The sequence below is a fragment of the Scleropages formosus genome, chromosome 14 (assembly GCF_900964775.1).
Source record: "Scleropages formosus chromosome 14, fSclFor1.1, whole genome shotgun sequence".
Classification (NCBI taxonomy): Eukaryota; Metazoa; Chordata; class Actinopteri; order Osteoglossiformes; family Osteoglossidae; genus Scleropages; species Scleropages formosus.
Genome location: NC_041819.1, coordinates 26,392,536 through 26,414,059, shown reverse-complemented (window position 1 = coordinate 26,414,059; position 21,524 = coordinate 26,392,536). Strand labels below are relative to the sequence as shown.

The 21,524-nt window shown below is 47.6% G+C and overlaps 1 protein-coding gene across 1 annotated transcript; it reads right to left on the bottom strand.

Annotated features, from left to right (window-relative positions):
- Window positions 1-10,360: 10,360 nt before the first annotated feature.
- LOC108926886 (interleukin-1 receptor type 2) lies at window positions 10,361-15,884 on the bottom strand. The gene is made up of 10 exons (XM_018739867.2): window positions 15,735-15,884; window positions 14,822-14,888; window positions 13,809-14,058; window positions 12,835-13,006; window positions 12,199-12,376; window positions 12,027-12,083; window positions 11,841-11,900; window positions 11,599-11,731; window positions 10,848-10,993; window positions 10,361-10,587 (listed from the first exon to the last, which is right to left on the bottom strand). Exons 1-10 carry the CDS (start codon window positions 15,768-15,770, stop codon window positions 10,454-10,456), a joined length of 1,233 nt encoding a protein of 410 aa, XP_018595383.1. The 5' UTR covers window positions 15,771-15,884; the 3' UTR covers window positions 10,361-10,453.
- Between the last annotated feature and the right edge of the window lie 5,640 nt (window positions 15,885-21,524).

The window sequence follows — 21,524 nt, the reverse complement described above, 5'->3', positions numbered from 1 at the left end:
TCGGCCCGCACTTAGCGCCAAAACCACCACAAACCTTTACTGGGTGTGTGGTTTCTGAGTGCAGATGGATAACTGTGAATTTTCCAGAAGTTTCTATGCCCTGTTGGTAAAACCTCTACAGTGACCTTGCAGGGGGGATAAGTTGTCATGGTTACGTCAGATGCATGACTACAAACCAGCTTCTTGAGCAGCTTATTAAAACTGTGGCTAAATGGCAAAACGCAAGCGACGCATTCCGAACGCATGCGTCTGATTATCGGTGAACAAGGACACGTTCGGTTGTGGGAATGTCTTCTCGACATCGTTTCAGATATGAAAACACAGAATATATTTTCCAACAAACGTGCTACATAGCAAAGACATATACATTTACTAATTTAGCAAGCATTTTTCTCCAAAGTAACCTCCCATGAACACTATCTAGTGTTATCAGCCCACACTTTATTCACCATGGTGACTTACATTGCTAGAGACACTACTTTCAATGAGTCATTGTCCACATACCAATGAAACGCACACACAGAGTATGTGAGATTGCGGAGTCATCAATCCACCTGAACAGCATGTCTGTGGAGTGTGGGAGGAAACCAGAGCACCGAGAGGAAACCCACACAGACATGGGGAGAACTTGTAAACTCCACACAGGCTGAGCGGGGTTCGAACCCACATTCGATCCCGCAGGTGCTGTGAGACAACAGCGCTACTCGCTGTGCCACCATGCTGCCCGCAGCCTTGTACGGTGAAGGCTGATGGTTCAAATGTCATTAAAACATCATGTCACAGATGAATAATGATATGAAGTCATAATGGGAAAGGGGCAGAGCGGGACAGCCCCCCTGCTCTTTCGGTGGCGGAGGGAATTACCCAGGGACTGCGCTGGAAGTAACTTTTCTCCCCCAGCGGGGCTGCAGCGTAGAGCCGAGCGCAGAAAAGTGCACGTCCACCATGGATAAGAGCTCTGCCTTTATTATGTGCACAATAACAGCACAGGGCAAGCGACATGCTTTCATATAATACCAGCGTTGGCGCTTATGAGTGCATGTGAGCTTCTGAAACATATTTCTAAACTTGCAACTAAGCGCTTGAGAGGTTCAGGCCATAACTGTGTCATGATGTCGTAATAAAAAGTGTCGGTTGCGCAATTCGGGAAGGGTTGAGCCCAGAAGATGGTGCAGGTTCTCTCTTACTTCCTCATCATTAAAGAGCTTCACCTTGACAATTAAATGAGAAACTAATAAAATGAGGAGCAAGTGGTAAGGAAACCAAAGCCATCATCATATAGTAAAATAATGAGTCGCACGGTATACGTACCTCATGTGGGTGGAGCCAGGAGAGTTGCTCAGGAATATTAATGCATGCAGCTGTGGTCCTGAAACTGACCGTTGCGCGTGTATTCTCAGAATGTTCTCATCTTAAAAATTTTTTCCAGCGGCGATTCAAGTGTTTTGTTACTAAATTTACAGAGACTATGAAATATCACATTTTAGGATGATGAGACTGATCCGGCCGAGAGTGTAGGCGATGGGCCACCAAGCCCCTGGGGAGGAAGTGGACATTTAAATTCCTATTACAAGCTTTATTTAGCAGAACATTGGGCATGATTTATATTTAGCACACCAAAGGAAAAACAAGTGGTAACATACATTTAGATTTCCAGTTTCTTCAAACTTTAAACGTTGCATAAATTCAACGTTTTTGGGAATTCTCAGCTGTTCAGATACAACTTTCAAAAAAATGTACAATCTCTCTTGCTCAGTGGTGTCTTGTTGTGTGTTTGAATGAGGAGTTCTAAGGTGATATGTTAGTGTTAAGATGTTCAAAAATGAATAAAAAATAAGAATCATATATAAACATGTCCACGGTGCAGTCATTACTTTATTGTTATATTACTAAGCGAACGGATAATACACTGAATGTTACAAATAATTTAGAGGCTGTGCTGTGTTGCTTAAGCACGGCAAAAGTCATTTGAGGAAACTGCAGCGTAAAGAGTGTTTATTGTCTGGAACACATGGCCATTGTTGTGCAATTATACCATTTTGAAAAGATGAGATGAGCGAAACTTCTTTTTTATTCATGCAACTATTGCGGTTTTGAAAAAAAAGTCGGAAAACTCAGTAACTCTTTACCACCTTTGCTCTGATAGTATACAGCCATTGTTATGATCGATGCATTATTATAATTATGTTTTATTATTAAGTTTAAAGGGGCAGGACAATTTTGGTGTACATTTACATTTGTACAGGTACGTGTGTAATGTGCTGTACCACGTTTCCACTTTTATTATCTGCCCATCCTCCATCCTTATGAAACTGCATTTCGTTGCTGTGTACCTGTACTATGCAATGACAATAAAGTTCTATCTATCTATCTATCTATCTATCTATCTATCTATCTATCTATCTATCTATCTATCTATCATCGATAATCCAAAGACTTTACTGCATCACTGCAGCCCTGCAGCCCTACGTTGCCAAAAAGGCTATTTATAAGGGATAGATGGATAATAAAAGACGGAAACGGGTAAAACACGATACACCCATGATTATGCTATACAGCCTACTCAGGATATCACTCCATCATGGGATAATCACACACGCACACACACACACACACACACACGTGCATGCAGATAAACACACACGTACACATTCACTTGTACAAAGGGCAATTTAGATGAATGGAGATAAAATATGGTAATTAATTACAATAGTTACAGTCCTTAGGAGCAAAGGCGGCTATTGCATTTTATTGCTGGGGTTTATTGAATTTATTCAATAGCGAAAAGAAAGGTAACAGGAAGAGTTCAAAATTTATTAACAGGCACAAGTTGTATTCTCTGAGATGGACGTCACTTTGGAGAAAAGCGAATGCTAAGTGAATAATGAAAATGTACATAAATGTCGGTCCAGTGCTGAAGAGGATGTTCGGTGTATATCGGTGCACAAGTGGGAATAATAAATACCAGTAATAGACTACAGTATAACTGCGGTTATTACAGGTGTGCCTTCAAAGTGCTGTGTGAACAATGTCAGGATGTCCTGGGCTGAGGGCCTTGGACCGCCAGAGATTTCTCCTCCTGCGACTGAGTTCGGAGGATCGTGTAGGAATGTGGAGGAATGCGTTTCCTCTTTCCGTCCGTTCCTGGCTTTTCTTCCAGCTCGCCTTTCCTTACTTGCTGTATTTCCTTTTCGCATCTCCATTCTTATTACTCGCTGTAACCAGGCTGCATGTCTCTTCGCTTTCTTATTTCTAACTGGAATTCTCTAGAAGCCCTGAAAGGGCCTTGCAGTGTGAAAAGGAAGAAAACGGAAGCGACCGATACAAAAACGACCCGAACTGAAGTGTCGTGTCTGTTGCGCAAGAGCAGGTCCTTCCAGCTCCATCCAGCTTCCCCTTTCCCCCCCGCCCCCCGTGCGCTGACCGGTCCGGGAGGCGTAAAGACCAGCTCGTGTAGGTCCGGGCCTCACCTACAGCCTCACAGCGGATCTTCTGAAAGACGTGGACCCTGGCCTGTCACAGCAAAGACGCCTCTCCCTGGCGACCGCCTTCCGAGCTCAGCTGGAAGCTCTGGATGGAGTAACTGTCCACGTGTTCCGTGTGGGACCGTACAGGGCAGCACAGCTAACAGGTAACCGCTGGCGGTCGCAGTCACCTCCCGGTTCGTGCGGTGCGGCCGCCTGCAGTCCGCAGGGTTGGTTTCCATCGTAGTCGGGACCCGCTTGTCTTTCCGGCAACTGTCAAGAGTTCTCTTCAGAGAAGGCGAGATGGACAGCAGGACTGTGTCATATTATAAGCATTGGATTTCATGTTGATGATATAAAATCCAGCTCAGATTCATTGCATTGCTTGTTCCTTTAGTCACTGGGAATCCACACTTTGCTGAAGCCCAGAATTTTCCCACAGATCAACCCCCCCCTCCCCCCCACTGCCACTTATAATGATCCGATAGTTCCAATTTTTGCTGTAATTTGATGAGTCCCCCATCACAGCTTCCTATAGTCATTTGTTAAATTAATTGGCCATTCATGAGTCCTGTACAGATTGTACCAATATATATTACACATATATTCTGTATGAGTATTCAGTTTTACAGGTGTCTTGTTCCTTAGCTGTGCCCAGATCTTGCTGGAAGACTCTGATAAGCCTGTAGACACATCACTAGACCCATACAGGCTTGCATTTTAACTGTAAATGTTGTTACAAAAAAAACAGGAATGCGTTGTCATATTTTTCTTTAAAAATTGTTGTCTTTTATTGTTATAAATGGCATTTTTAAAGACAGTGCTCTACCATGATATACGGAAATTAGTAGACTTACGTTCCGCCCATTAATGGAGAGAGCAGGACTTGTTTAAAGTGACAGTACCCACTTAATGTGAAATATATTTCAGAAGTCTCATAAATATATGGCACTCGTTTTTCCAAAAACAGGGAACTTTGGCCGGGGGTTACAGGTACATATCTTTCACAGGACATCATCACGTTGTGTTTGTCATTGCCCCCATAACGCATGTGAAGCATTAGAAAAAATTTCCCCGAATACCACAATTGTACTGTTCTGTTAATGTTTATTCATACGTTCTTGTTCCTTTTTCTTCGTCCGCTGTTGGTTGTCTCTTTGCACACTTTAACTTGTGCCCATCCTGCTGAGTTTAGCAAGTTTGTTTTTGAGTGAGTCTCCTGCAGGAAGGATTGCTTTGCCTCGACCGATTTGTCAACCCCCCTCAATTTCCCCACATCTGTGGCTTTGTCATTTCGCATCTTCCGTTAAAGAACGGTGCCAGCAACATTTAGTGCCTTTCAGACTGTCCGCAGAACATACGAGGAGGACAAGACAATCTACGCCGATCAGCCGAGACATTGAAACCAGCTGCCTAATACAGCGTAGGTCCCCCTCGTGCCGCCAAAACGGCTCTGACCCCTCGAGGCCCGGACTCCACTGGACGTAACCCTATAAAGAGCAACGCAGCCCCATACGCAGCAAGTTGCGATGCACTGTGTGTTCTGACCCCTTTCTATCATGTCCAGCACTAAGGTTCTCAGCAATTTGTGCCGCAGTAGCTCTTCTGTGGGACCGGACCAGATCATCAGTGACCCTGTCGCCGGTTCACCGTTTGTCCTTCCTTGGACCGCTTTTGGTCGGTACTAACCCCTGCATACCAGGAACACCCCACCAGATCCGCCGTTTCGGAGATGCTCTGACCAAGTCGTCCAGCCCTCACGATTTGGCCCTCGTCAAAGTCGCTCAGATCCTTACGTTTGCCCATTTTTCCAGCTTCCAACACATGAAATTCAAGAACTGACTGCTCACTTGCTGCCTAATATATCCCACCTATTGACAGGTGCCACTGTAATGCAATAATCAACGTTATTCACTTCACCTTTCAGTGGTTTTAATGTTTTGGCTGATCGGTGTATATTACTTATTATTACATAACCACAATAAGGATGAAACATTATTACAAACACATATTTAGGTAAGAAGTGTAAGATGAAGAGAAAATGCAGTTGAAGTTTTTTCCCCCATCTTGTCCCCACATCCACAGCATCTGTTCGTTCTTTGTCTGCTGGTGTCACTGACTGTGGCTTTCGAACGGTTCCACCACCGTTTATTTCTCCTCTCGTCAGTGACAACAGCACTTTAGGCTCTGTGTTCTCGTCCATGATGTGTGTGCAGCGATGACCCCTTACAGAGTAACTTCAGATCCGTGCAGAAAGCTCTCTTTGCTGCTCAGAAACCAGAGCTCTTGGGCTCGAACCGTGATCTTCCCTCCATGCCGGACAGCTCTCTCCCACTGTCCTCTGTGAACCTGGAGACGTTGACGGGGGAGAAAGTGGTCCAGGGTACAGCTGAGCATTGCAGCTTCTCCCTGCACGGTGAACCATGGCTGGAAGTGCACGCCATGGACGCTGCAGTTCTCCGAAACACCGCACACACGCACGCACACACACACACACACACACACACACACACACACACACACACACAAATCAAAGGTGGGAAGACAGGAGAACAACATGCTCTCACACATACAGACTCACACAGACACACACTGGGGGGTGTCCTCCATGCTATCCTGTCAATATTGTCCCCATAAGGTCATAATACTGTCCACACAGTCTCCTAATATTGTCTCTACACTTTGCACTGTCTATACTGTCTCTCTCCGTCCCAATACTGTCTCCATACGACCCCCTTACTGTCCCCATAATGTCTCTAGCGTCTCCACACCTTCTCGGTCTGTCCCCATCTGTCTACTGTTCCCACAACATGATACAGGCACTCATCAAACATCCTCAAAGCCACATTGCTGACAAACTCCAGCTGCGACTGAGACTCCAGAGCAGTACTCGGGTCATGTGAACGGACAATTTTCCCCCCGTTTGTTGCAAAGTATCCGTTTACCCAAAACTGTTTTTCCACTCCACCGCCCGTTTTATTTCTGATCACTTCATGTTGCTTCTCCCATGATGTAATTGCACGGAATCTGATTTCTGACCTTGATTATATATTTACAGGAAATAATTTCCAACAGATCAGGTCGCTGGGCCGTCATCTTTCTGCTGTGCAGAATAACAAACAATTTTTTGCCAATCAGATGAAAAAACACGTTGGGAATTCTTTCATTACTGTAATTTGCCTACAATTTTCTACCCTTTGATGTTTCTCCTTGCCTGTGATACCTTGTGTACCTGCTCAGACTGCTACCCGTGATAGAAAGCTTGGCACACATGCATTTTCAGAACCGCTTGTCCCCTACGGGGTCACAGGGAACCGGAGCCTACCCGGCAACACAGGGGACACACCGAGGATGGGACGCCAGTCCATCGCAAGGTACCCCAAGCGGGACTCGAACCCCAGACCCACCGGACAGCAGGACTGCGGTCCAACCCACTGCACCACCGCACCCCCTGTTAGAAGCCTTGGTACTGACCGCCAATTGCCATGGCAACACTGGAGAGATAGGCTGTGATCACCAGGAGAATGAGGAACCTCTGCTTCATTGCTGAGCCCAAGTCCCTTTGTCCCCAAACATCTCAGTCCACTGAATGAAGCTGACAGCAGAACCTGCAGAAAAAGATGGAAGTTAAATGTGTACAATACAAGCTCATCCGCTTGATCAACAGACCTATTCAGTTTGAACAAACAACACAGTAAACTGACTCTGGACTTTGACCAAAGAAAGCAACATTTCCGAAGGGAAGAAAGGAAGCTGAATCACTGATCTACAATAACTGAACTAGTAATTATAATGAACTATTGGGAGTGAATAAAGGTATCTGTTAAGAAATAAAAATCTGGCACAAATTTGAAGCATCTAGAAGAGATGCAGTACTGTTAAACATTCGGTCCATGATTAGTGTTTCAATCATTCGGTCTGTGATTTAACAGCCACTTCATTCTGGCTAACAAGTACATTAAGATGGAAGGATGGATGGGGCTGAGCTATACATAGTGGATGGATGGATGGATGGATGGATGGATGGATGGGGCTGAGCTATACATAGTGGATGGATGGATGGATGGATGGATGGATGGATGGATGGATAGGGCTGAGCTATACATAGTGGATGGATGGATGGATGGATGGATGGATGGGGCTGAACTATACATAGTGGATGGATGGATGAACCTCAGCAGCCAGTAGCCCAGCTGGACCTGGTCCAGTCTTTATATCCAAGTATGACACGCTCTGGATTTATTTTCACGTACTGTATCTCCTTTAGGTTTTTTCCTCTGAAAAACCAAGTGTGATGTTTGCACAAGTGAGAGCATCTTTCGAAAGGCATCAATTTCAAACATACGTATACAGACGAGTCAAAGAGAACTAATTGGACGACAGATAAATTGTGTCCTTACGGAGATAACCCCCCTCCCGGCTTTTCTGAGACCATGTCCACTGCGTCCATTGTCCAACAGAGCCAAACATATCTGTGCTCTCTGGACCCTGAAAACATGAATAAGTAAAAGAGGAAGGTTGTACCCCAGAGTGAGCTATGGATCCAACTAGGACAACTTACTGCTCCAGTAATGACGCAGTTAAAAATACCTCAGAAATACTTCAAGATCCATTCCAGTGCTGGGAAGAGATTCTGAGTCACAGGTCACAAGGAGGTTCTGGACAACAGCACGACCAGTAGAAGATCCATCTCTCATGCTCTTCCGATCCCATTTTTTTGGCTGGAGATGTCCTGTTGTCACACAGCCATAAATTTACAGAGAAGATAGATAGACAGAACACTGCTTTCTGGTGTGAAATAATAAATAAATAAAGAATAAATAATGAATAAATGCCAATAGTGGCAAAGTAAAATCTGTGTTTGTGTTATTTGTCACATGAGGTTAGATTTAGGTGCTGTGTGGACACTCAGAGGACCAGATGAGGGTTAGTCGATATCATACATAGATGTTTGTGTGTTATATTATTATTATTATTATTATTATTATTATTATTATTATTAACCTGACTCTCATCTCCAAGACAGCTTACAAAGTGAGGTCTGAACACGAAGCTGCTTAAAGAAATTTATCCATTTTTACTACCAGTAGTAAATGTGTTGCTAAGGGGTGCCTCAGTAGGAGTGGGGACTCAAACCCATGACCTTTTGCTGAGAGGCAACAGCTCCACTGCACTACATGGGTTCTGAGCACATATCCATGGGATGTACTGAAAATGAGACAAGTTTCTGGTTGATGGATATTAGCACCGAAGTGAGGGTAGCACAGCAAGTAGTGCTGCTGTCTCACAGCCCCTGGGTGGTGTGAGAGAACATAGGTTCAATCCCCACTTGATTAGTGTAGAGTTTGTATGTCCCCATGTCTGCAAGGGGGTGCTTTGGTTTCCTCCTAGCATGTGTGTGTTCTCCACTGATGTATGGATGAGTAACCCCTTGTAAGTAGTGTATCCAGCAGTGTAAGTCATGGTGGTGAATAAGGTGTGTGAGCTGACAACACTATGTAGAGTTCATTGGAAGTTGCTTTGGGGGGGGGAAGTGTCTGATTAGTAAATGTACATTCTTAATGCTAACATATCAATCCCACTGCTTATTGTTCTTATTTTGCTGTTGGAGATGCTGTGGCAGAACCTGAAACAGACAGTCTGTGCTCAAAAGGCTGCCAGCGCTTCAGAATTCAAGCTCGGTCTGTGCGGAGATCGTTCGTTCTCTCCTTGTTCGTGACTTTTCTCCAGGCGCTCTGGTTTCCTTCCACATCCAACGACATGTTTCGGATGAATGGGTGACACCGCATTGTGCGTGTGCTCGTGGGTGCGTGCGTGTGCGCCCATTTATGGACCGGTACCCATCCAGGGCGAACCCTGTCTCCGGCCCTGTTCTTGCAGGATGGACACTGACCACTGTGGCCCAGGATAAGTGGTTATTAATAACGGATGAGCTCTGTCGTACTTGCGCTGTAATTTTTTTAAACGCTGATATTTTTTGTACATTTCCTGGCTTTGATTTGATTCCTTTTCCAGTATCAGTACTTGTGAGGGACAAGTTGATCCCGAGAAGCGGCCCGTTTCAATGCTTCTCTCCTGAACCCCTGTGTGGAAGCGATATTAGAGAAACTGTACAGTACAGTACCACCCTGTGTGTGTAGAGTGTAAAGTAAGGCAGGTAAAATCAGTGTTTTACACAAGCTGTGGTGTCCCCCCCCCCACACACACACAGGATTTCCATTCTGATTAAAAGGCCTTTTGTGTTTGTGTTACATTTGTCTTTCACATTTATTCCATCGCTTCCATTCTGTACATTTAACGTTAACAGGTGCGGTTGTCTTTTCCATGGAAACGTTTAAAGGTAAAAACGGGTAAATGTAGAAGGTGTTACAAAAATGTATCAGTTTTTTTTTGGTTGTTTGTTTCTTTTTGTCACTCTAATTAGGTCTGTTTGTGTGTCAATGTCCACCGGCGTCCACATGTCCCGCTTCCCCACGCAGAACCATCTGGACTTCGGGGTCACGTGCAAACCACGTGTCCACTTCCGCTGCCGGAAAGGTGGAGAAAAGGGCTTCTTGTCGCCATCTAGCGTCTCATGAGCACATGGCACCAAGAGCCCTTCAGCTCAAGTTACTGACAATTACTGACCCATTAACAGAGCCGGGTAATTTTACAGGAGTAATTCAGGGTAAGTACCTTAGTCAAGGGTACTATAACTAGAGAGGGGAACTGAACCTGCAACCTTTAGGTCCAAAGGCAGCAGCTGTAACCACAACACTACCAGCCATTCCTCTAGGGAGCTTCAATTGTCCCAGCTGACTGCAGAAAGAAATTTATAAAAAACTACAAGGAGCTGCTTTTCAGTTAAATTCCAACAGATCTGTTGGGGGGCTGTTTGGTTGGGGGGCGGGGGGTGGTGGTGGTGGCCTGAATTCCTATTCCTCAGGTGATCGGGTCCTGATTTCTCCAGGTGTGTGTGTGTGTGGGGGGGGGGGCAGGCAGAGTGGCCCTCACAACACGCTGCTCTGCCTGGCCAGAACATAGTCCTTGCGCTCGGGTTTGAGCAGGAGGTAGAGGAACAGGGAGACCGTGGTGAGGAACGCCGCTGCTCCGATACAGCCCACCGTGAGCCACACGAAGGGGTCTGAGAGAAAGAGAGAGAGAGACTGAGAGACTTTACCCTCCTGTACTGCTCTGTACCCTTACTTTACCCTCCTCTACTGCTCTGTACCCCTACTTTGCCCTCCTCTACTGCTCCCAGAGTCCCATGCTGACACATTTTCCACCATCACCAGTTCGTTCAGTGGATTAGCAGCCAATAGGATCTTGTCCTTACGAAGAAGCTCCGATGAGATCCGCAGCAGGAAGCTGCTCCTCGGGTCAGGAGAAACACCAGGGACGTACCTTCCACTCGGACCTGAGCCACGACGTCCCGGCGGCCCCCCGGACTACGAGCGACGCATTTTATCTCCGCGCTGCTGTCTTCCTCATGGAGCTCCAGTATGATGATCTTCAGCTCGATGAGGGTGCGCTCACTTCTGCTGATGACTCTGGTAAGAAGAAGGCGGGAGCGTGAGCTTCCCCTCAACCCCGAGATGCACAGGCGTCCTACTCTGGGGAGACTTAATGCAAACGGTGTCGTTTTGGGTGACGCACAACACGTGTGTACGGTACGTGTGACGTCCCTTGGAGCCGATTTCACCGGCAACACATCTAAGAAAACCCATCGGGAAGAGCCGCATGAACCCGGACTGCAGGGGCTCTGGGTGGCGTAGTGGTTAGAGTTATCTCTTTGCACTGAAAGGTCCTCGGTTTGACTCCCCGCTCCTGCTGTAATGCCTTTGATCGAGGTACTACCCTGAACTGATACGGTAAAAATTACCCTGCTGTATAAATGGGAAAATCAGCGCAAGCTGCTTAGTACACAGACCTAACATTGCAGGTGACACTGGAGAAAAAAAGGATCAGCGACATAAATAAATAACCAGTCTACTAGAATGTATCCTTTGAAGACAAGGAGCACACAGTGGACCGTCGATAGAGACCAGCGTTGGCTTAGCTTCACCTGCTACGAAAGCCACAAAACTTGAGGTGAGCTCAAGCAGTAGGCGGGGGTACGTGATGGCATTCAAGGGTAGATGATGGTAAATGCTACCTCTCTCCAAGAAAAGCTCGACCCCGCAGGACAGACTCCTCTATGTTCAAGCCGTTCACCAACCATGTGACCTCAGTGGAATTGGCCGGCTGGTCGCCTGTGGACACCCTGCATGGAATTTCCAAAGTGGAGTCTGAATGGAGACAGAGCATGGTTAGAGCATGTAGTCTCTCTCTCACTCACACACACAGTCACACTGCATCCTCTAAATGCCTTACGGCGACTATCCGTAGGTGACCTACCTATGATGGCTATGAACACATCTCCATGGGCAGGGTAGACAATCTCAGGGGGGTGAGGCGCTGTACACAGATGGACATGGAGAGAGCAGTGGATGAACAGGGTGCTTCACCACACCTGGTGCTCAAGACCGAGCGATTGAAGACGAGCTGCAGTGAGACACCTCTGCGGGTTTGGAAGTTACTCACGTCGTGTTGGGATCACAGCGGGGCTGGTCTGTAGGGTCGTGGTTTCTTCCTCGGGTGCTGCAAGGAGAGAAGACACAAGTTCGGGCTTTAGGATGAGATGGTTTCAAACTAGGAACTAAAGAAAGAACGAGGAGAACCATTAGTCAGTAGTCCAGTACGGAGGTATGAGCACCTGCCACAACAAGCTTGATGGTCCTGGTAATCTTGAAGCGCGTTTGGTCAAAGAGAATCCACAGCTCACAGGTGTAGAAGCCCTTGTCCTGAGGATTGATGTCTTGGATGGCCAGCACATTGGCCTCCTGCTGGTGGTACCGTGTGCCGTTGACAGAGAGCTCTATGGGGGTCGATTCCTGAAAGGGTTAGGGTTGGGATCTCAGCAGGGGAGTTGAACACTCTTCTGGGATCACAGGTCACTTCAGACCCAGGAAAGAAATGGAAGAGTCCTTGACCTTGACTTTTTGAGTCAAAGCAGCCTCTTCATTTCAAAAGAATCAAATTCATGCCATCTATACCCAACATGAAATTTCCAGCACAAAGTAGTGCGTCACACATAACTGCAAAGTGAGAACCATGGCCTGGATAACAGGAAGGACAAGAACACCACACTTAGCACCTCCCTAATATACCCCGGTTGGGCTTCCACTAGACTGGCATGAACTACGACAAGTGACCCCAGATGAAACTTGGTGCCTACTCTAGTTGTGTGGTGTCGTTCTGCAACCATGATCATCTGGAGCATTGCACTCTTGCTTCCTAATAACTCCAGATTCCAGACGCTAGATGGTGCGTTCTTGGTTTGGCAACGTACCTTGAACCACTGGAGGTTTCCAGTTCTGTTGTACTCCTTCAGGTTGGGGCACACAACCAACCCGGTGTGGCCTGGAAAGACGAAGTTGGGGTATGAGATCATGTCCAGATGGGGCCCTTTCCTCTCATACACCTGCAGAGAGATGATCCCGGCGATGCAAAACGTCCTGTTCCTGTGGGGGGTGGGGGGACAGGGCAACACACTCATGAGCCACAAGCTTATCACACGGTCAACCGAATCCCGTCAACGTTCTCAGAGCAAGGACGACCTACGACGGAGCCACTTGGAGACCCGGTGCGGTGAGGTTGGTTTAGCAAGACAAGCTGGTGAACTCATTAGTCCAAGAACCTGACGGAATGTTCGCTAGGGTTAAACCTGACCATGTGGTCTAGTCTCCACGGTTCAGGCTATTAAGAAACCAGCAGCGGAATGGGATACATGAGGTGTGATCAAAAAAGTTTCTTCAGATTTTGTTTCAACCAACATATCTGGGCACAGCAGTGTGGGAAGGAGCAGCGTCACGGTAAAGGAACCGTCGGCCGTTTTCCCGCAGCTCGCGATGAAAAACTCTCCTGTGACGACACACTCCAGTCCTTGCCTGACTACACCCACACTGTGCTTTATGTTCTTCTCCCAAAAAAATCCAAAAACGACGATGAAGGAAGTGAGATGATGACATTCCCATCAGCCACCGTGATACAAAGGAAGAGCTTGGCCACATTGCAGCTGAGGACCTCCAACTTTGGAACAAATGGTGTGAACGAGGTGGGGAGAAACACGTATCACCAGCAGACAGCACAGAAAAACTGGTCCAAATTAAAAATCTCAGAGCTTTTCCATCACACATCGTAGATTCCATTTCACCATCAGAACTTGAGACCTTGATCACTTGTCCACAATCATCAGGCTCTATCTGATGCTTTGTGGGCTCATCAGGACCAATGATTTGCAGCGACACAAGAGGTGATGCTCACCTGAAGACACAGGTGTAGTTGCCGGTATCGGAGGTCTGAGCAGGTAGGAACCAGAGACGCCGGCCACGGTCCCTCACGCGACCATTAGTGTCCAGGGGCCTCATGGCGGCGCCGGCGAAGTGCTGGGTGTACCCAGGGGTGTGCAGCAGCCGATTTTTGAGCACGACCCTTTCCGCTTTGGGGCAGCTGAGGACCACAGCTTCTCCCTGCAGGTGGAACTCTTCTATTTCTGACACCTGGAGACAATTCTCTGCAGAGGGGGGCAGAGCTAACCCGTATTACAGCGAGTAGGAGGACAGTGCCCCCTACAGCACGCTCACTGCATGTGACCATGTTGGGTTAGACCTTAAACGGTCGACTAACTTTAGCGCAGAAATTTTAACTAAACTTGACTTTCAAATTGAACAGTGAACGTATGGATGTTTTGAACTTTTTTTTGTTGAACAGAAAGCTTTTCTAAACAGATACAGTCAAAAGTTTGAGTACACATAATCTTCGCAGTTGACACTTTTTTAATGCCCAGGTCACTACATTGAGTTGTCCTTTGCTTTTCTTGTCCAGATAGTTCTTCTACAACTTTGAGGTGTGCTAACGGTTAGTTCCTTGCTAAATAATGAAAGACTTCCCTGCCAGCCATAACTCTGATGGAACAGCATACCGCTGAAGTGTGTTATAGGGATCAAAGTGGTTCAGATTGCCATGGACTTGGTAAAACTCATCAACTGTGTGACCGGCAAAGCCGTCCCACCTCATGACACTGCCACCGCCACACTGGACAGTGGGAACCACACAGGCACAACTCGTGCTCACCCTCTCCGTGTATTACAAATACTAGCTGGTGGGACCCAAGTCTTTTGCAGTGTGATTAATTAGTCCATAACACTGACTTTCATTCCTCAAACTCTGTGTTCTTAAGTGCAGGTGAGTCAAACAGATGTACTCAAACTTTTGACTGGAACTATAGACAAAGTCCATTACCATATACATACATACATGCACACATATACACACACCTGTCACTGGCAGGCTGAGAGGCGCAGTCTTGCTGGTGAAACATGCGAGAAGCAATGCTACCAGAACCTGGGCGTGGTGGAAAGGAGAAACACACTGGTGAGGCAGCGCTCAGGATCTCCACCCTTCCCTACCTCACAGGTCCAGCCAAGGAGCTTCATAATGAAGATCGATGTTCAGAAGCAGGGGGTCACAATCAAGACATTAGCTGTCAGGATAGCCGAGCGGTCTAAGGCACCAGACGCAAGGTTCAGTACCTTCCACACGCTGGTCTCCGGATAGAGATGTGGGTTTGAATCCCACTTCTGACACCTTGTGTGCTATTGAATGCACTTCTCTTTGCTATGCTAAATTAATAACTGTAAAGATGCTATTTATTATTTTATTACAATTCTCCATGTGAGTTACATCTTCAAGTGCAAAGACAATCTTATAAACAAGTGATATTAAATGGTCACTTTGCTGTACATACAGTAAAGGTTTGAATACCGCAGAGGTCTGACAGTAATAGAAGGTTCAAGAGAAGATTATATTAAAGTTTAACTACAATGCAATACTTAACGTATGTTCTGAATAAATTCCACGTTCAGGACATTCTCTGTCTGAGTACATGTGAACCGCAAGAACACAGGAACACACTCTCGCAAAAACGCAAAATTAACATTGTAACTTGTAAATTAAGGTTGGTGGTTCATCTGAGTGGGAAAAAGTTCTTTTTACAAGTCGAGTTCAGTCAACAGGTTTCCAGCGGCCGTTTGACACGATCCACCAAAATACAAACGCGAGAGACCGATATAATGGATTACCTCCCAGCTACCTCCTCGTTTTCACACAACCGTGGACGGTCTTGATCACCTTTGGGTCAAAGCGTCATCATCAGGATCCCAAAGGAGGTAAAGGAACATGTGTACTCACCTGGTCCCTGCAGGCCATGCTGCCGTTGTGTGACATTGAAGCCGGATGGAAGGGTGGCTGTGCCGGCTTGCGTGTCTTTCCGTGTGTGTGTGTGCGTGTGTGCCTGTGTATGTGTGTGTATGTGTACGTCTGGGACCGAAGAGGAAGCGGACACTCATATTTATGCTCGCACGTGTTCCTGTGCAGGACTGGGAAGTCCTGGTGTTTCTCAATCCGTTGGACAGCAGCTCAGCTCCTGAAGAGGACTTCACATGCATCACAAACACACACACACACACACACACACACAAAATTGCACACACATTTGTTTACATATCGCTGGGGACTTCACACTGACTCACCGCAACGCAATAGACGATTCCGAACACCAGACCAGCTCAACCCGAAAACGTACGAAGAAGAATTTTCGCGTGGTGTATTTTTCAAGCATCACGGGATCATTTCATTAAAAAAATGTCTCCGGAAGGGGAAAAAAAGGTGGAACGTCCAACGTCACCGAACCACATAGAAAATATATCTAAAGAGGTTAGAGAAATGTTAAGATAACGTTATTAAGGGACGTTTGACACTTTGCAAGTTCATCTTCTCCTACTTGTCATTCCAACATGTAGCGTGCGGTTCAGGTCTCGGTCCGGACGTTTCCCCTCCTGGCTGCGAAAGCCTGCGTTTAATCGCGTATCACGGAGACACGGACAGGACTCGCGTCCCTGCCTGTTGTGTCAGGACAGGTGAGTGACGTTTCCCCGTCTGGGCAGCGGCCAGGTGAGCGCGTCTCATAAGGCACCGCCTTCGGTGGAGGAGCGGGGATTTGGGTGATGGACGCAGGATTGGAGGCAAACGGTCGCAGTCTGTCGCTGCCAACGGAAACCCATTGAGAGGGTTATTTTTGGTGTCAGTGTGGTGAAGTAATGAACGATACATTCAGTGGATGGATATGGATGCCCTGCGATGGAGCTATTTTGATAATTCCACCTGTCCATCCATCCATCCATCCATCCATGACTTGATTTGAAATGCATTTTTTTGGTTGTATGCATTGGAACGGCCTCCTCGCGGCCTCCTCGCAGCGCACCGCCACACCTCTGGCAACGTGCCACCGAGGCGTCTTTCCATGACGCGCCGGCGCAGCGGCGAACGTGCACTTTGGCGCTCCCACGGCGTTGCACAAACGTCTGTGAGGCAGCTCTGCTGGAATTACTCCAGAAGCGTGATTCCGCGTGCCTTACGCAACGCGGCATCCTGTCCGTGGCGTCGACACGCAGGGCGCAAACCGCGAGTCGCCACACACTCTCTGCTTTAGCTTCACGTGAAAGAGCCGCGTTTAAATTTAGGGGCCCATCTAGAGTTATGCAACATTCCCACGGTTCGTCCAAAAAAGGAGCAGAGAGATCAGTCGTTTGCCCCACTGCGTCCATCGTCCACTTGTCCCGTGCAGGGTCACCGTGGTCCAGAGCCTATCCGGGGGGTGTAGGGTGTGAGACCAGGCAGAGCCTGGACAACCGGGAGACCTTTCTATCAGAAGACAATCTCTCACTCACTCTCTCTCTCACACACATACACGCACATTAAGGGCAATTTCACTTCACCAACTGATCTGAGACACATGTCTTTGGAGTGCGGGAGGAAACCAGAGCAGTAGGAGGAAACCCACATGACTGAACTGGATTCAAAACCAGAACCCAGCAGCTGTGAGGCCTCAGCGCTCCCCGCTGTGCCACCGTGCCGTCCTTATTAACCATTTCTGTTCATATTAATATTGCTCATTTGCGGAATAGTAGAGACACAGTCACATGTGCACAGTCGATCAGGCTACGGTTCTCCATCCGGTCCTAATAATCCATCGAGAGATTTTGTCACTTCATCGAGCCCGAGAGTGGCTGTTATTAACAGTTATTAATGGTGTCACACATTGCTGGGCCCTGGAAGCGTTACACACCTCCACGCTGGACGGGCCCTTTGTCCATAGCGCTGTGATGCTGACCGCGGCGTATCCTGCGGCGCATCAGCGAAATGCCACTGTAGCTGAAATAACACCTTCAGGTGTAGCATCACGCTGGGGACTAACCCTGTGGTTGCAGGTTCGAATCTCCCCTCCTGCTTAAAACAAAGTGCTGTGTTCAAGGACCGCGGGAGTATGGATGTTCTGAGTTTCCTTAGAAACAGGCACACAATTCTCAAAGTACAGGCACTTAGTCCAAAACCATGATTAAATCATCATGCAAATAGCTTCATATAGAACTAATGGGGAATAAAAAAAAAAAAAAGTAGTGCATGTTTATGAAGTAGACATATGATCAGGGAGAAATAAGTCTAAAAGAAATGGATTCAAAGCCCTTCTTGAATGCTGGAAGGGATTCAGCAGCTCTGAGGGACAGAGGGATGTCATTCCACCAAATTGAAGCCAGAACCGAAAAATTTTGTTCCTTTGGTTTCGGAGCCCTTGTGTGTGGGACCACCGAGCCAGCAGATGTGGGGGAGCGGAACGCAGCAGTCTGGTCGGACCGGTTCCTGCAGGTATCGGGGAGCAGGGCCACTGATGGGCTTGTGGGCCGTAACCATAGCAGCTGAACCGATACAAGAAGACCCCTATAAAGTGGCCAGGCATTCGTGATGGACCCCAGGTGAGTCGCCAGCGGTAGGTGGGGCTTCAGCAGAGCTCAGTGACGGTTCACACGACGAGCGATCGCCGGACCGCGAATCGACGCCTCGCATCCGTGACACATCGAGCAGAGGGATTCGAAGAGCTGTTGTGCTGAGAACAGTTAGAAGTGCAGCAGTTAGAGCTGTTGCCTTTGGACCCAAAGGTTGCAAGTTTGAATCCCACTTCCCGCTGTAGTCCTCTTGAACAAGGTATTTACCCTCAATTGCTCCAGTAACATTAGCCAGCTGTATTCCTGGGTAAATAGCTACAAGTAGCTAAACATGGTAAGTTGTTTAGGAAAAAGCGTCAGCTCAACGTAACAGTTTGTAACCCGTTTCCCCCGTTACATAACATTAAATCAGGAACCGTTTCTGTCACTTCCTTGTGCTGCCGGCAGCCGCCCACTCGCACCTTCTTTTTTGGGCAACTCCGCATCATGGAGTCGGAGGGGTTTCGTTCTGACGTTCTGACATCGACATCGAGAGCAACCGAGCCTCCTACCCCCAGCAATGAGGTCAGCTGATAAGTGGCTCTTCCCAAATCTTTCCACTGGCCTCCATTTGTGCAGGAACCTCTGTAGGAGAGCAATAAGAAGCGAGTTTCTGGCCTCTGTATCGACTCAACACGCTTCGAACCCGGCTACTGTACCCCCCCTTCACCGTATTTTAATTTTTAATCGCCTTGGCTGTATGTGCGCTCACAATGTGTTCACATGTTAACGCAAGCCGCCTGGCAGCGAGACATTTTTGGGTCCCAGTTTTCCGTGCGGCGAAACACACCGGCACGTCCTGTTACAAACGGTTGTGAATTTCTAAAGGTACACGTAGTATCTTCCCCTGCACTTTCAATAACACTTCCTGATTCTACACATTAAGTGTTTTGACCATTGTGGAGCGAGTGCGACCTGTGTTCCCCCCCAAGCCAGTAGATGGCAGTAAAGAGCACTCAAAATCGAAGTTTGGGACCGCTTTAATTCAACTCACTTCCACCATGTTTGCAGCTCCTGTGTGGCAATGATGGGAATGTGCAATCAATGATACCGCTACACCTATATCTGATGTTTACAGTCGTTTTTAATGCAACTCAATTAAAAAAACCCATTTGTGATATAGCCATTTCTGATTTCAGACTAATCCTAAGCACTAATGTATGAAGGGATGTGTGTATCTTTCCATTCTCACAATCAAAGAGGAACACACATCAGTATATTACTTTGAGTTTATTCAAGAAAGAAAAAAAAAAGACCTTCAGGAAAAATACAATAATTGCCATAATACACAGAGTAGACATAAGTTAGAATAGCATGGCAGGAACACTGGAGGGGGACTGGTGGCGTGCGTCCGGCCCACGAGCCGGGGCCAGGGACAGAGCGCTGCTGCTACAGTACGTCACCACGACGACGAACGCATGTCGGGTGTTGTCAGGGTAGCCACTCGTTCTCCATCTGTCACTCGTGGTATTACCTCTGGATCCTCCCAAAGTCAGCTGTTGATGGTTATGAGGAAAACTAACTTAATACAAAACTTTTAAAAAAAGTTCTCAAATCAACCATAAATATGTTGCACATTAGTGTAACAAAACTGTTTCTGTAAACATTTTCTCAACACAAGGTGAGCGTAATATTAAACCACTACAGTGGTGTCATTATAATTTGGATTACAGAAAATTACAGAAACCACAAAAAAAAAAAAAAAAAACAGAAACTATCATTCAGTTTAACTAAGAGTTAAAAATATCCAACGTCTACAAGATCTTCAAACGCATCTTCTAAATGTAGTGGTGTGGTAATACTGCTTGTTTTCTGAACGGGGCCATTTCGGCTCCAGGGGAGAGCATCAGAGGACGTCCAGGGCCACCGGAGAGAGAGCGGCGTCGGCGCGGGAACGCGACCCCTCTCTCGACTCGCGGGAAGCCCGGATGCAATCGAGCGACAAGCACCTTAGCAACAAGACAACGTCATCCAACGGGACAGAGTTCGCAAGAGGGGACCAATCACCATGAAGGCCTCGTACACAAATGGCGTTGGATTCTTCCACTTAAGTGTTCGACATGCAAGAGAAAACGGAGCGCGGGTTTTCGCGTGGCTGCCGCCAACGCCACCGCCATCAGCGCCCCCCGCAGGCCCACGCGAACAAGCCAGGTTCACACGCAATGCAGCGGTAGGAAACGCGTTCAGGTCTTTGACGATCACGCCGCTCTCCCTTCCCGTGTTGGTACGAGCGAGGCGGGGCTCCGGGGGACGTGCGGGCCCGCGGTCCGGATCGCTCGAGGACACGGTGAGCGGAGGCAACGCAGCGAGCACAACGTAAAGGGGGTTGGGGGGACGAGCGAACAAAAACACACCACCTCATCCCCGCCTCAAACTGTCTGCCTGGTTCTTGTCGAACGGCTTCACACAAAGAGGGTGCTTCGCGTTGGCGTGTCGTTTCCACAAAAACGGACGTTGCGGCGGTACGTTGCTCTGGCCACGGTAACGGAGCCCCGCGTTTCAGCACCAAGCCGTTCCGGATCGATTCGGAAGCCCAGCAGGAGGGGCGGCTGTAAAGGTGTGGTTCAGCCGACGCGCAGTGTTAAGGCAACCGTAAAGCACAGTATGAAAAGGACAGCCGGGCTCGCTGGAGCTGGGGGAAAGAAGCAGGCTCTTCTGGGCATCGTCCATCGGAGGGGGCGACAAATAAGTCTCCAAGCCAGAGAAATCTCGAACGATCGGCGACGCCTGGGGCTCCTAGACCGCCCCCCCACGCCCCCTGCATTGTATCTAGTCCATTCCAAAACTAATCTCTCCATACTAGAGAGCCAACCGAAAGCTGCGGAAGGCCTTTGCCCCTGACCGAGAAGAATGATCCTACATTCTATATGCACTGCATTCCACCTTTTAAAAAAACAATGAGAGAAATCAAAGTCAGTATATAAAAGTCCGGTTCATAAAGGCTGAAATTTCACATTATTTCCAACTGGAGAATCATCTGAGACGTGTGAAAGAAAGACGACGCGTGGAAAGGAGCACGACTTGGGACGGGCAGAAAATCTGGCAGGTCCCAGGACTGGTCCCTGAGGGACCCCAGCGCCCCTCTGGCTGGTGTGTCTATTCCAGTCTAAATCTCCTGTGGCTCGTTGTTCCTCATCGATGCTGAGAGCAGGGGGCCAAA

Bases quoted from the DNA above. Each gene is read 5' to 3' on its own strand.
- LOC108926886 (XM_018739867.2), bottom strand. From the start codon at position 15,770: ATGTCACACAACGGCAGCATGGCCTGCAGGGACCAG. The intron at 14,889-15,734 runs GTGAGTACACAT...CACCACGCCCAG, and splicing joins GCATGGCCTGCAGGGACCAG to GTTCTGGTAGCATTGCTTCT. The intron at 13,007-13,808 runs GTGAGCATCACC...CACCCCCCACAG, and splicing joins AACTACACCTGTGTCTTCAG to GAACAGGACGTTTTGCATCG.